The 15181-nt window shown below is 44.6% G+C and overlaps 1 protein-coding gene across 1 annotated transcript in view; it reads right to left on the bottom strand.

The window, feature by feature from the left end:
• The window catches only part of LOC111225984 (formin-like), a 38890-nt gene extending 24273 nt beyond the window's left edge, over positions 1 to 14617 (bottom strand). The window contains exons 1-7 of the mRNA XM_022751055.1: positions 14335 to 14617; positions 12956 to 13887; positions 12651 to 12771; positions 10941 to 11002; positions 8576 to 9355; positions 6273 to 6440; positions 772 to 859 (exon numbers count right to left, since the gene is read on the bottom strand). Coding sequence (XP_022606776.1) covers positions 772 to 859; positions 6273 to 6440; positions 8576 to 9355; positions 10941 to 11002; positions 12651 to 12771; positions 12956 to 13887; positions 14335 to 14617 — 2434 coding nt within the window. The remainder of the gene's footprint in view (positions 1 to 771; positions 860 to 6272; positions 6441 to 8575; positions 9356 to 10940; positions 11003 to 12650; positions 12772 to 12955; positions 13888 to 14334) is intronic.
• Positions 14618 to 15181: the final 564 nt, after the last annotated feature.

The raw sequence follows: 15181 nt of genomic DNA, 5'->3' as shown, positions 1-15181 counted from the left end.
GGTGGTTTTGTACATGCTTAGATCATTAGTGGGGTGTCAGTCCCATTAGGCTTGTGGAAACCGTCACTGGCTACAATAAACAGATCTGCTGGCCGCATGCTCAGACTAGCAGGCGGCAGGCGCTCTCCGCCACAGTCCCAGGACAGGACCAATTCCTGGCCCATCTACGCTGTCCCCAATACACACATTATGTGTTTACACAGACATACAGTCACTTACACACACACACACACACACACACACACACACACACACACACACACACACACACTCATTTTCCACAGAACTACCAAGCATGCAATCAATCCATGCAGCTCTTCATATGAAGAGGATGGCAATTTGATTTTAACCAGTGCCTGAGGGACTTTGAGCAGCCTGACAGAAAAAGTGAAAGGCTGCTTTCATACCACCATTTTGAGAAATCAGGACATTTTCTTTCCCACCGTGGTAACTGGAAAAATCATCCACGTTCCACTTGAAACACAAATTAATCAAAAAAAAAAAAAAAAAAGTGTCTCTGGCTACAAATTAGTAGCTGTCAACTGGTGGGAAATTATTGTCCGCTGCAGGGCTCTCCACACTATCTCTTCCCTAAAAATAACTCCATCTGCATTTCATCAGGAGTCATCCTCAATTTATTGCTAAATGGGACTGTAAATTCAGTTTATTACTGTACAAACTAAATAAGAGCTCCTTGCTTGAAAGGGATCAAAATGATATCATACTGTAATGTGCACAAGCTTCTGGAAAAGATCAGAAAATATTTTTTACCTTGGTGAATGTCCTTCATCTCCAGATGCAGGCTCGATAGGAGGATGCCAACTGCTTGTGAACGCTTCCCATCCAGCAGCTTGATAATCTAGAAAAAAAAAAGAAAAGAAAACAAATGAATTCATATTGTTATGAGTGTATTTGAAATTTAAAAGCTGTATGCACTTCAGTTAATATGGTTTAAACTGACTAATTACTATATGCTAAATTGATTTACCATACCATACAGTCCGATCAAATTTCAACTAATATTATTATTGTAAATTACTTTACAAACCCACGGAAAATTGCTTCATATTGTTTGTCATTACTCTTCATACCTTCCGTCAGTGCAATTATTCAAACACTGACAGAAGCAAACGGAGGAAAGAATGATGAATAAAAAGTTCATTTCTGTAATGAGTGGCTGGGTAAAAATCACTTAGTCACTTCCCCAGCTGTGGAAGCAGATGATAGATGATGAGCTTGACAGACCGCCTAAAGCCCCAGTGAGTCTAAGTAGCCTGGGAATCATCTGGTTTGACCCAAACGACCAGACTAATCAACACACGTTGTCATAACCCATCATCGTGACGCAAACGACTGGGAAACGCGGTGCACACACACAGAGCCGGGACACATTTAGTCAAGTTACATCAATGAGGGAGCAAACTTAAACAGAAAAGCACCTCCTCCAGTTTTGCTGAAGAACATGTGTGAGATATAATCAAAAAATATCAAGTCGCAGTGAAAGTACAAAGGCAAAAGTGGCACCATAAAAGGACAGTCTAGAAGAGCAAGGCAAGGAGAAGCAGGGTTTTTATAACAAACTATAAATTCACAGGATTTTTATTTGTGCCTACACATGGTCACAATTACTTATGACTGAATTAGCCGTAAAGCCAGAGAGAGTTTTGGCAAGGTAAAGCCCCGCTCTAAAAGTTAATGTGTCAGGCTTCTTCATTAGGTATTATGGCGTTGTCGGCTACTGGGCTGTCCAGTGGGAGCTGGAGAGCAGAAGCCTTAGAAGTGGGTATTGCATTACAGGGCGTTAGTGGGTGCCATGCTGCTTCCAGGTCTATTACCTGGATCACTGGGGATCTCCCACTCTGGGGACTTGAGACGGCTGAGTACCAGGCTTTCCCAACACCTCTAATTAACCACTTTGGACGGGCCACACTAAAAGCAGCCCAGGAACCCTTCCCGCTCACTGTGGCTGCAGAACTCGCCAATTAGCCTAAATAGTTAAGTTAATGAGAAAGGACAACTGATGCTGGATGCTTGGTTTCAGACACGCAAACAGTTTGGGTAAGCGGAGGCAGCCGTGCGATGCTGATGCTGACGCTGACACTGACACAGCCAGCTGCTCCCTCCTGTTTATGAGAAGACAACTGGAGGCACTCTGAGGATTTCATCTGAAACTGCTGTGGACACTTGAATAACAGGTCAAAAGGAAAGAGAAGAGAAAGCGAGCAGAACTAAGAAAATAAACAAAATAATGGAGGCAGACACTGGGAGTGTCAGCGTTTTGAGCCGAAGCAGGTGGCTGATGTTAGGCAGTGTGGGCAGGGTGATGCAGATTTCAGAGCCGAGCGGATAGTTTACACAGCCTCGGCTGAGCAGCCAGCCTGCTCCGCGGTCACTGTCTGTCTGACTATCTGTCTGGAATCACCCAGGCAGATGTTACAATAACAACTGGATCTGGACTTCCCATCAATAACCACCTACGATACACTCAACAACCCCATCTCACCCAGTGGTGTTAATCTTACACCCACTCTCCCACGTCATAGCCACGGCTTCAAATATGTCTTTAATAAACGCAGTATGATTGCTCATAAGTCATTACTTCCCATAAACCGGTTAAAGCTGCTGTTTGTTTAAGGAGACCTGCTATGTGTAAACTTCATACATGTTTGATTTATGTGGGTAGGGGAAATTGCCGTTTTTGTGTTTACTGATGCGCATTTTTGCACACCAACTGAAAAGCCCATTTAGCTCGACTTGATTTCTTCATCCCCGTCTCCCTCCTTGCTCATCCCTCCATCAAGAATGCACCGACATGCCCATTCTTCCCCCACTCCTATAGGTGCCCCGTCTTCATTGCCTCCTCTAGCCAGTGGAGTGGAGCCACATGCCAGCAATTATACCCCTGGTCCAGTCCGGTCCTCTGTGTTCTGGTCTGCTGGGGCGGAGGAGCTCTCTTCCATGTCATCTCCTCTGCTTTGATATGCTAATCAGCAGAGAGAGAAGGGCTCCAGAGTAAACAAGAGCTTTGATTTTTCTATGGCACACATGATACAGATTAACTCACTCATGTAGGCATCGGCTGCATGCCCCGAGTTGAAACTTTTTGGCGTGAGGAGTTGTTGGAAAGCGGGGAAGTGGCTCATATGCATAATGTACACACACATTCCAATCCCTCCCGCTCATCTCCTCTCACAGCCCAACCCCACCCACCCCACCCCCAACCCGGGGGCTGTGGCGTTAGCATGATCTGGCAACACTTTCGGAGCAAGTGCATAATGACTCGCGAGGACGTGCTGTCGACACGCACGTGCACTCGAGCACACAGACGCGCACACTCAGAAACACACACAAAGACACAGAAACAAATGCACTCTCCCTCACTCTCCCTCTCTCACACACACACACACACACACACACACACACACACACACACACACACACACACACACACACACACACACACACACACACACACACACACACACACACACAGGCAACATCAGAAGTGAGTTCTGCTCAGATGTGGAGTATGTGCTGGCACAGGCAGAAGGCAGGTAGTGTGTGTGATAGCTGACAGGTATTGGTAGTCACGCAGAGGGGCAGAGCCCTCTGAGTCTGCAGAGTAAAACAGCCATGTTGAGGCCCCAGACCTCTGGCCTTGGCACACATTCATCAAGCTTCTAAAAATGACAATAAAACTACTCTGTGAACAAGTTATTCAATTAAAAGTTTATCAAGTAACTTGCCACTACTTAAAGAGCAAGTGACTGATCGCATGGGTGAACCAGGAAAAACTATTTTTCAAGTTAATTTTATTCGTTTTATACATCTTCATTTGCAAGAAAAATAATCAGAACTATTTTGAAAAAAAGATTAATATATTAATAGTGAGCAATTTATTCGAAAAAATTGGATAAAACAAGTCGAGCTTCAAAAAGGTGAATATTTTATGGTCTTCTTGGCCGTCTATGGTGGTAAATTTAACATCTTTGGGTGCTGGACTGTTGGTGGGCCAAGACATTTTAAGACTTCTCCATGGACTCCATGGAAAAGGATTAATAGATTAATTAAGAAAATAAGCAGTCGTGAAAATAATTCTTATTTGCAGCTGTGAGATGTATAAATAACGAATCCAAAATTATTGGAAATTGGCTGAAATAGTAAGAAAAAGAGAAGCAGAGCGGAGCAGCTGGGAAAGTCTCCAACTGAAATAAAATGAGGAGTATAAACCATCGCAATGACAAGTGCAGTCAAAAAAAAGATGTATGAAAACAAAATCTTTTGCACCTCAAAGTGATGCAAGAAAATGTGGTGTGACAGCTTATCAGAAGCGTGTCTGGAAGTAACAGCTCACTGTAAAGCAGCAGCTGCAACAGGCAAGCAAAAAGAAACCAAAAACTGGTATAATCTGAAATGTATTGTTCATGACGAGCGCATTGATGTGTCGTCCTTCCAAAATACGAGTCAGAAGGCGTGTGCCTGCCTCTGTCTCTCTAACAGGTTATTCTTTAACTAAAACAAAAGTATGATGAATGGATTTTATTCTGAAATTTGCAAATGATTTTAACTTTTAACTTTCAGTTAGCACCAAATTTTTACTTCAGATAAATGAGGACCTGGTTCTCTGTCTGCTGACCGTCTGAGTGACGCCTACACATCCTCTCCATTTTCATCATCACATTTTTTTTTCTTTTTTTGCTAATTCTCTTTCTTTCCAACCTCAATGATCCATGCCTCCTCAACACAGTTTCAACTAATCTCCAACCCCTCTCTTATTCTTCCACACCCTCCCCAGAAAATCTGTTTCTCCTCACTCCATGCCTTCCTTCTCCGCTGCCTCTAAACTTTCCCACCTTTTAACCAGCTGAACTTCTTGGAAGCCGCCGTCAGCTGGTGATTGCGATGATTTCTCCCTCAAATGATTTCTCTCTCTTTATCTTCCGAGTATAAACTTTCAGGGATAAAAAATGATTACGTAAACACGTTTCTTTTATTTTGACGACCTTTTCAGTGAGTTGGAATTCTGAGCGGGTTGAAAACAACCATGCCTTTCGCGTATTCACTTTCCCTCTTCAATCGTAGAGCTGGACTCCGACTGCTCTCCCTGGCTCTAAACACAGACCTTTATATTAAATATAAGACGCCTGTATAATCAAAGTACTGTTTACACAAAATGTCTAAACAAAGATATAAACCTCAGCCAGTGTATCATACAGGTCCTTTTCTCATATTAAAGAAAAAAAACAAAACACCGAATGCTATGTTGGACATGGCTTTTTTTTGATTGATAGAAATTAGTTTCAACAGTGTTTCCATTAGTGGGGTCAAACATCTTGCAGGCTGATGTAAGCCCAGACAGGAGACAGTTGGCAGGATTTCTGTCTGGATGTGGCTGTCTGACTTGGATCAAATGTTGGACAGTTTGCTGCCTTAGAGTGACCAGACTGAGCAGAGAGATGTAAGGATGGAGATCAAGGGCAGAAGAACACACACAACCCCACACAATCACGCACACACACACAATCACGCACACACACACAATCACACACACACACACAATCTGTGGCCCTCTGGAGCGGAGTGGAGCCTTAACAAATTGATCAGAATAGTGGATGTGTATGGATTTAGAGGGGACAGACGAGGGCAGTGGCCGATTTTTTAACTGCTTGGACGCCACAGTGAGGACCACTAGGCAGCCAGGATGCTGACGCAGTGCTGGCTTGCAGTAGAAGGTGCAGAGTTGCAGCATTTGACCAGACATCAACAAGTGTGTCTTTGGAGGGGAGGGGAGGGGAGCGGTGGATCAATCTGGCAGAAAGCAGAAAACAAACTTTGAAGCCTGCCCAGGAGGGAAAAAAACAACACAATCCTGAAGCCCTACCTACATTACAATCCTGCGCAGTAAGGGTAGTTTGCCAAGGGAAAAAAGAAAAAAACTCAAGGGAGTAAAACTCATAAACTGATAGCCTGTGTTGGCCCGAATGCAATACCTGGCAACAGCCTGGAGGAGGACCTGATGAGAGGCGCAATCCATTTCTTTCCGGTTCACCTTTTGTTATTTCTTTCTTTGATTTATTATTGAACATGACAGCAGCCAAAAAGGCCTTTTTTTCCCCAAACAAAGCTAGATAAGAAAAAACACTAACAACGCCCTCAGGTGGCTGCAGCAAGAGACCGAACCAACAAGATAACCTTCAACTGCAAACGCATCAAGGAAAAACTGAGACAAAAAGAAGATAGGAGCCAAGCTGAGGAGGCGTGAGTGAATGTACCTTCTTTGTCTTGGCTTTCTTCTCATAGGTGTCTGACAGGGGTTTCTTCTTCGGCTGTAGCGTGGCCTTAGAGAAAAGATCCTCAAACTCATTGGTGTTGACGATGTTCGGTTCCTCCAGAGAGCCCCACAGTGTGTTGTTGCTAGAAAAAGAAGTGAAGATCTTAGTCTGTGTTGTATTTTAGTAGATTTGAGCATAAATCAATACCAAGCTTAGGTTATAGGGTGCAAAAGATTTGATCACAGTCACGACGACAGGCCAGCAGCTGACACGGCAGGCTAGAAACATCTAGGTTACTTGAGCTAAACAAATTGTGTGTTCTATTTGTGGAAGATTATTTGATGTTTATTCAATCTTCCCACTGTTTGCCATTTTCCATTTCGCTGTCCGACAAACACTTGGCAGGAATGGCTGCAAAATCTCAGCTTTAAAAAGCTCTGTTTATGAGCTAGGTGATAAAAATAACAAAAGTTTAAGACAAGGCTTGTTTCTGTAATAAAGGACCATTTCCAGCAAATGGACAAGAATAGGGGAGGCGATGTTTTGTTTCAGAAGTTGCTGAGTAACATGGGAAAAACAAACAGAGACAGAAATAAGAACAAGAGGTGTCTAAAGTCAAGAGGATGTTCAGGAACGTCTCTGTTCACTCAAATTCAACACATCTGTCTCTACTTTCCCTAAGAACATCAACAAGACATGGTAAACGGTTCACTAACAAATAAACTTATTCTAAAGCAAGACTGCCGCATGATGACATCTGTGATACACTACACATGCCTAATAACCACTTTTTAGCCTTTCCCCCACGTTCCCCCGCTTTCCCCCGCTATCTTTTCACACACTGCAGTTGTCGACACAGTTCATATTCTAATGACATTACTCAGGTCAGTCTCCCAAAGTCAAGGCCCATCTATAATGAGAAAGAGAACCTGGATATACAACACACGAACACAAGCGCTGGCAGGCTTGTCGTGGCTTAAATATCAGAACAATCAACTGCGCTGCCAGTGACTCAGTGAGGGTCAAGTAAGTCCAACATTTTCTGCTTGCAGTTGGCCTCCTGCAGCAGCGGTGAGAGTATTTATCTGGGGCAGCCAAGAGATTTTCGGTTGAGGACATAATGGTACCGTCCTGAAATCCTCCTCTTTGCAGATTTTTTGCACTACTTTCTGAGAGACCAAGGAAAATAAGTCCAGCGAGCAGCCTCCGACTCTGAACCTGACAGTGCAGGAAACTAGCTTGGAAAAGAAAATTACAGCCAAACCCCAAGAGATCTTTCCATGCAAGACAACTTTCTAATTGACCAGCTTATGACTATAATTGAAAATCCCTCCCTTAAAGCCCCCCCCCCCCCCCCCCCCTTTTTCTTTTAAAATGCAGCTTCCCAACAAAATCTGTCCTGCGTGCTGCCAACTGTACTCCGTGTGTCAGCTTACATTTAGACACCTGGCATCATTTCAACCCCCCCCCCAATAACTCAGAACCTCACGCCATTAACAGAGATCACACAGCTGATCCAGCTATAGTTAAACATCTGACCCATTTAATGCCCCTTAACTTGGCCCTTTACAGTTAAATTTATAGCTGACATGAAACTGCTGTAGTGTAGTCAGTCAGTCCCCCAGCACTGGCCAGGACCAGAGAGAGGGAGAGGGAGAGAGAGAGAGAGATGAGAGAGAGAGAGGAGGGAGAGGAGAGAGAGAGATGAGAGAGAGACAGCGACAGCGCCAAGTGACACGCTGCCCCAGCCCTCCCACCCCATAAGCCAGCCATGGAAATACAAGGCCATAAAGCTGGAAGCCTGGCACTCTGAGGCAACAACCACAGCCACTGTAAATGGGCTGGATAATCCACTTACAATTACAGAGTATCTCGATACAGCCTCTAGATGTGGGAGTGCCCATATCTCCGATATCTGTCTGACCAAGCGTGTTCAGGTCAAGAGTGAGACCCCATTAGACCGGGGTCAATGACGCTTCATCAGCTCTGGGATAACGGTAGTTATGTAGTTCGTTCTTCTACTTTGATTATTGTCCGTCTCGCACCGAGCTTGCCACTTTAGTGACATACTGCAGTAATCCCCCACACACACACAGTCTTTGCACAGTTAGCACAAGTGAGACAGGTCAAAGTTGAGCTGGGATGAGGGTCTGTAAAGCTTTTCTGTCTAATAAGACTGGCTAAGCTGGAGGTTTTTGGTTAAAGCCTGTATGATGATGATGATGTTCCTACTGCTTGTGTTTCTTGCCCAGTCTGACTTATATCTCCAATACTATGAAGATCGCTTTTACACACTGCTATACGTACTTATTGTCCTGTATCTGTATCCTGGTCCAGTACAGCGGCTTCATGGGACAGGCTGGCTCGACGGTAGGCTTCCGTGGGGCCTTCTCCACGCTCTGGCCAAAACTGAACCCCCCCATAGGCGGAGGAGGTGGAGGACAACATCCTGGAGGAGGGGGAGGAGGTGGTGGACCAGCTCCAGGTAGGCCAGGAGGGGGAGGCGGAGGGGGTGGGGGCGGCGGGGCACTCAGGGAAGAGGAAGGTTGGTGGAGGGGTCGGTGGTGGTGGTGTCCAGCGTTGCTGCGACAGGGCGGGGAGGGAGGAGGAGGAGGAGGAGGAGGGGGCGGTGGTGGTGCTCCAGCGTTGCCTGGAAGAGGGGGAGGAGGAGGAGGTGGTGGTGGTCCTGAAAAGCCTGGTGGAAGTGGAGGAGGTGGAGGAGGAGGTGGAGGTGGCGGGGCTGGTCCAGGAGCCCCTGGGGCCGCTTCACCTTTTAGGTTCAGACCGATAGAGTCCAAGTTGAGTTTTTTCGGCACGTTCTGGTTGGGGCTTTGAGCGAGACCGCCCCCATCACCCTCAGGGCTCTTGATGAAGGTCTCCCTGTCCGTCTGGATACCCACAGTGCGGTAGGTCTTGCTCGTGGGGTCATCTGCCGTGGACACAGCGGCATCGCGGACTTCACCGCGCTCCTGACTGATATTGTACGACTTGTCTCTTTGCATCTTAGCGATGACTCCCTCCAGGTGAGATATTGAGACGGCATGCTCTCCTCGCAGTTGGAAGGTCTGAAGCTCAAAGTCGGACTTTAAGGAGGAAGAGCAGATAAAATGTCAGATACAGCTTCACAAACTTCAGTCATTTCCCTTCATATAACACAATAAAACCATACTAGGTGATTGGCAGTACATTTCCTTAAGTGAACTTGGGATTAAAGTGTATAATTATTCCTCCAAGGCGCAAACATGAACGTGATTATTGAATGTTGAAAATTTAACAATAATTTTTCATTTCAGCTTTGTTTTACACTTACTCCTATTAATTTTTCCCCCCAGTCTGAGGTTAATATCTGACTCTTACTTTGAAAATCTGCTAACTGCAGTTTTCAGTTGACATTTCAAACAATGAGAAACAATCCAACTGAAGCACAGTATTGATTTGAGACAGAAAGGAAATCGTTTTGCAATAAATCGTACACATGTTCCTTATTAACTCATGTCAGTTTAGAAATAGCATTAGGCACGTTCCCACCCTTTCTTGTGGGCTGACTCAGCATTAGTCCTTTAAAGTTCGACGTCAAATTAAAGGCTTTAAGTAGACAGGCTGAGAAACCAATTCTGAGGTCAGACTTTTCAAGGAAACGGTCCATAAAGCAATTTATCAGCGGTACAAATTATGTAACACAGCCAGAACTATGTTCCAATTGCTCTTCCAAGGTTATACAGTAAGTTTGCAGTCGAAAAACACCTGTGAGATGCCGTTCCAAACCTCTGCTTTTGATGAATTAAACACTGACACCTTTAAAAAGAATCTGGAACGAGCCATTATATTGGAGAGGAAAGAGATGTCCATCACAGAGCCGAGTGTGGAACATTTGGAAGTCATAAAATCATAGATAATACATAAAATATGAAATTCTGGAAAGTAGAAAGCTCTTTCAGAATTTATTTAATTGACACGGTACAGTTTTTGACTCTGTTTTGATTAACTTGAGTTTCACTTTTGGTATAAAAGTGCTAAAGGTCACATTAAGAGTCAGATCAGGACATTGCGCCATTATAAAAGGAAATATGATTTCGCTGGTTTACTTGCTCATACACTGGTATAATTTGATTATTCTTATTTTTTAAAACATACATTATTATATGTATCACTACAGCTGCATTTGGTAAAGTCAGATGGAATTTTTCTATACTATTTCTCTCAGCTCGTAAAAGTACAATTAGAAGAAAAATTAATTTTCAGCTTTTAAAATGAACTTGATTAACAGTTTGAATGCCAATTTACGTCACATCAAGAATACCTGGCAACATCAAAACCCGTGACATCTGAGAGCTTGGGGTGCTGTGAGGAATTGCTCAGCAGAGTTTGCACCAGATCAGCTGCTGCACATTTCATGCTCACTTAGCGCCATCTTGTGTCGAGGACAGTTAACAGCTATGACAGACTAGATATGCACAAGGGCCTCATGAACGTAAACTACTTTTCATCTATGCCTCATACACAGGAATTATTGCTTCACAAATCACATATGTTCATTTGTTTCTGTTTCATATTGTATGCCAGAATCTTCTCACTCCTCTGAGTCTGCCCTCACACAGATCCCTGGTCTCATTTTCCTCTAGTGCACAGTATTTTGTCAGTGTTTGCTTTGGTCATATGATAACTTACATGCATCCTCTCCAGCTCTTCTTTGCACTCTCTCTTCAGCTGCAAGAGGGCGGCCTGGTGCTCTGCGAGCAGGGAGAAGAGGTGACAGTGGCATGGGAGCACAAACTCATTCTGATGGCAGGTTTGATTGATTAAATATACACTGGAGTGTGTAGTTAATTCAACAATAACAGCTAATTGCCGGTGCTTTTGATTTATAAATTGAAAGAAATTGGGGTGAGTTATATTGTTTTGAGCTACTGGCTGGAATATTGGCATGTTAAATCACCATAAAGCTCATCTGTACGACAAGAAACATTACAACATGTACTGTTGTCCTGGTGAATTCTAAAGAAGGGCGGGTCGCCATATTTACCACTCAACCAACCAGTTTTAATTAGACTGCTGTCTGAAGGAAAAGCCTAGACAAAACATTAAGGTTTGGTTAAGACACAACTACACAAAGGCCTATCTGTTATTACTAGATGAACGAAGTGACAACACATTATTTACTTCACGTCTACGATGTCACAGTTACACAGACTACAATAGAAAGCAGGATAGCAGTCATTCTATTGATACTTTAATGGTTATGACCTACCAAATACACTACACCCATAAACTGTACCTATAATATACATCACAATGTCGTCACCTCCAGAAACATGTTGTTCAGCTGCTTTCAGTGTATTTGAGGGTTAGACTGTTGAGGTTTATTTCTAAATGCACAAGTCTTTATTTAATTCATTTACTATTATTTAAAATTGAGACTAAAAGAACCAGAAAACACACGAAGGAGATGGTCTTGTTCGCACGACCACTGACAAGCTTTCCACCCCACAACTTGTAGTAATGAGTAACACTGCACTGTGGTAATGATTAATCCAAGTCAATGATCAGTATAAGGCCGCCTTGAAAATCAACTAAAACAAACTATTCTTAATAGACATCATTATTTATTAATAAGCACCATGATAAAGGGTCATAAATGTGTTATAAAAATAAAAAAAATGTTTTAAAGACATGTATACAACATGGATGCACACGTGTGTTGGTTTATCTATGTGGCACACAGTCTGGACTTTTGCTCTGCTTCTCGAATTCCACACACTATTCTTTTAGACAAGAGCAAAGCCCGATCCTCGAGCGCAAATCACCAGAATAATCCACAGTTGCTGGTCATAATCTATTCTGACGGGATGAAGCCGCGCCACAGAGAACATCCAAACAGCTGTCGCACCGCTGTAGCAGCACAGTCTCACTGCACCTAGAGCATGAAGGGAAAGCTTTTTTGCTCTGTATCTGAATCGGTCCATAGGCAGCCATTTGTGCTTTTGACCTTTTTGTGTGTCCTTGCGCCTTTAGAGAACAAGACCGGCCAAAGTTAGTGTGGTGCCAACAAACAGTACAGACACAGCCTGGCTGTGTCCTTAAATGGGTTTAAAGGATGTCTAACACCCTGCTGCCAATACTTAGCCAGCTCTGCAAGATTTGTCTCAGAAGTTCAGCGTAATGTGCAAGTGCTCAAGACTCAATCAAGGACAAATACCCCATATGTGAGATCCATTCAAAAGATACTAAGATACTATCTGAGACTACCCTTTTCCACAAAGCCAATCAGTGAGGAGTGTGTCAGTGTAAGCTCAAATGGCATGATCCTCTGTCAGCATTCCTGGTCTTAGATATAAATATAGACAACAGTGTCTGAAGTAACAAGCCTGAGGTTCTTACCTGCCTCGGTGTACTTGAGCCCCACCTTCTCCCCTTCATCTTTAGGTTTGGGTGGGGGCCACACGGCCTGCAGCCGCCCTGGAGTCCGGTCCTCACTGTCTGTAGGGGACGTGACTTCTGTCTGTAGGAAGGAAATGGATGCAACAATATTGGCATATATGTGGGTAATGCAATGACTAATATTCTGATTTAGAGTGCCACTTTATCTCAAAATACAATGTTTTCCTCCTCTCAGTAGTAAATACAGGGCACTTGAATTTCCAAACATATGTGATTTAAAATGATTTAGGAGTGTCAGTACATACATTAGCCTCTGTGGGACTACTGATTTCCTTCAGAGGAGATTTGGAGGTTTTCTCAAAAATCGACCTCAGATTTTCCTTGTCATTCTTGATTTTCTTTTTCAGTGCCTCCATATCCACCTCTTCAGCTTTCTCCTTTTTGATGCTTTTGGGGCCAAAGATGCTCCTGAAGGTTTCATAGGCCAGATCTGAGGTTTTCTTTTTTTCAGGTGTGGCTGTAGGAGTTACTGGGTCTGGAGTTTTCTCTTCTCCAGCAACCTCATCTCTATTCTCAGACTCTTTTTTGCCGTGTTTGAGATCAGCATCCTGCCCATGACCTGACTGTTTGGTCTCACTGTGGCTGTCTTTGTTGAGCAGATGACTGAGCTGTCCCATTACAGTACTTTTAGTATCTGCAGCGGGTTTCGGCTCTGCGTGTTTTTTGGCTGGAGAGGGAGTCCTCTGCTCAGGCAAGAGCTTAGCTTTGTTCACTGTCTTCTTCAAACTGAGCAGGGCCAGGTCAGCATCCTTCTCCCTCTGCTTGATCTCCGATACCGTCTCCCTGTCTTCACCCACTGCTCCTTTCTTCAGCACCCTCAACCCACTGAAGAGAGCCGGCATCTGGAAGGAAGGGGACGAAGAGAGCGCCGCGGCCCTGGACGGGGATGAGGTAGAGGTATTCATTTCAGGTGTCTTTGGAGCAGTTGTGCGCTGTGAAGTAGGGCTGCCGCCTGGCTGAATGCCACCCAGGTGCTTTTCCGGTGCAGATGATGGTGACATGGGTGTCTTTGTAAAACCGGCAGTGTCTGATTGCTCCTCTGGACCAGAGGATGATTGGACTGACACTTCAGGAGTCTTAGGAGTGGAGGGAACAGGTGCCTCTTCCTTTTGTGTACTATCTACAGCTTCTGTCTGCTTGGATGGAGAGGCCGTGGCAGCATTATGACCTTCAGTCTCTGAAGCAGGATTCCCAGAGATGATAGAGGGAACAGGTTGAGAACAATCTATGCTGGCATACCCATCGCTTTCATTTGTTCCCAATTTTTTGCTCCTATCCTCTTCTGCAGTCAATGTTTCTGCACCTACAGACACTGTGGTGGTGCTGTCCTTGGGAGCGCGGCCATCTCCCGGTTTGGAAACTGAAGACAGAACTGTCCTAGAGCTAGTCCTGTTCAGAAACCTGTCTGAATTTAGAATAGCTTCTATGCGGGATTGCTCGCTAAATTTGTGTGTTCTGAACATAGGCAATTTGTACTCTGCTTCTGCCTCAGCGGCATCTTCTCCGCCGTGGTCCACTGTGTTATTGTCTTCCTTAGGTAAGACGGGCTCTCTGGTCTTGGCAAGCTTCTCTGATGTGCTGGTGCTGCTGTGGGAAGCCTCCTCATCTTCATTTTCTGTGTCACTGTGTGTTTCCACCTTGGTGACCTGGACCAGGTCTGTGTCAACTTGTGCTCCAGCTGCTCCTTCATCCACCCGCCCTTTTAGCTTGTACTTACTGTTAGTGGCTTGACCACCTTCAGGAAGAGGATTCTTGCGATGTGGCAGCTCCTTGAAAGACATCAGCACGGCCGACTCCAAGTCTGTAGAGGCAGATCTATCCCGGGTGAAGAAGCTGCTGAAGGCATTCAGTAAGGAACTAGCAGGCGGCTTCCCCTGTTCCTCTGAGTTATTACTTCCACTGTCCATTTTTGCTCAAAGTGTCACACCACCTGAGAGCAAAGAGAGGCAAACCACAACAGGTAGCAGCTCTAGCAAAGTGTCAGTTGAAAGTGTCATAAAAGGTCCGTCTCCCCATGTCCAGTTATCCAAGCAGCTCCTGTTCCACCTCTACCGTTGGCTGGGAACAAAGGGGCTTTGTATGGACAATTTTCCCCAGCTCCTCTTACCTTCTTTAGGAGGGTGCCAGTTATAACAACACTATCCTGTAATCTTGTTTAGTGACACACAAACAGGTTGCATATAGCAGCCTTTCGCTATATCACACAAACACTACTACTGACATGTTGACAGCAGTACAGTTCAGTCTCCTCTGTGTGAGCATGATTCCCATGACGCTGCAAGTCAAGTCAAGCTGCTCAGTGGCTGGAAGCATGTCCTGCTGTAATCTCCCTGGGAGAACCGGAGAACAGAGTTCACTTGCCGTTCACAAAAGCATTTCCAAACTTTCCGACAAGCTGAGCGGTATTATCCATGTAGTTGTGCGCTATCCTGTTCTATGTGGACTCCATGACTGAACGGTTCTCTTTAGTA

Source organism: Seriola dumerili, unplaced genomic scaffold (assembly GCF_002260705.1).
Source record: "Seriola dumerili isolate Sdu_G_001 unplaced genomic scaffold, Sdu_1.0 BDQW01000149.1, whole genome shotgun sequence".
NCBI lineage: Eukaryota > Metazoa > Chordata > Actinopteri > Carangiformes > Carangidae > Seriola > Seriola dumerili.
Note: the sequence above shows the minus strand (reverse complement) of the source record. Positions and strands in the feature narration are given on the sequence as shown.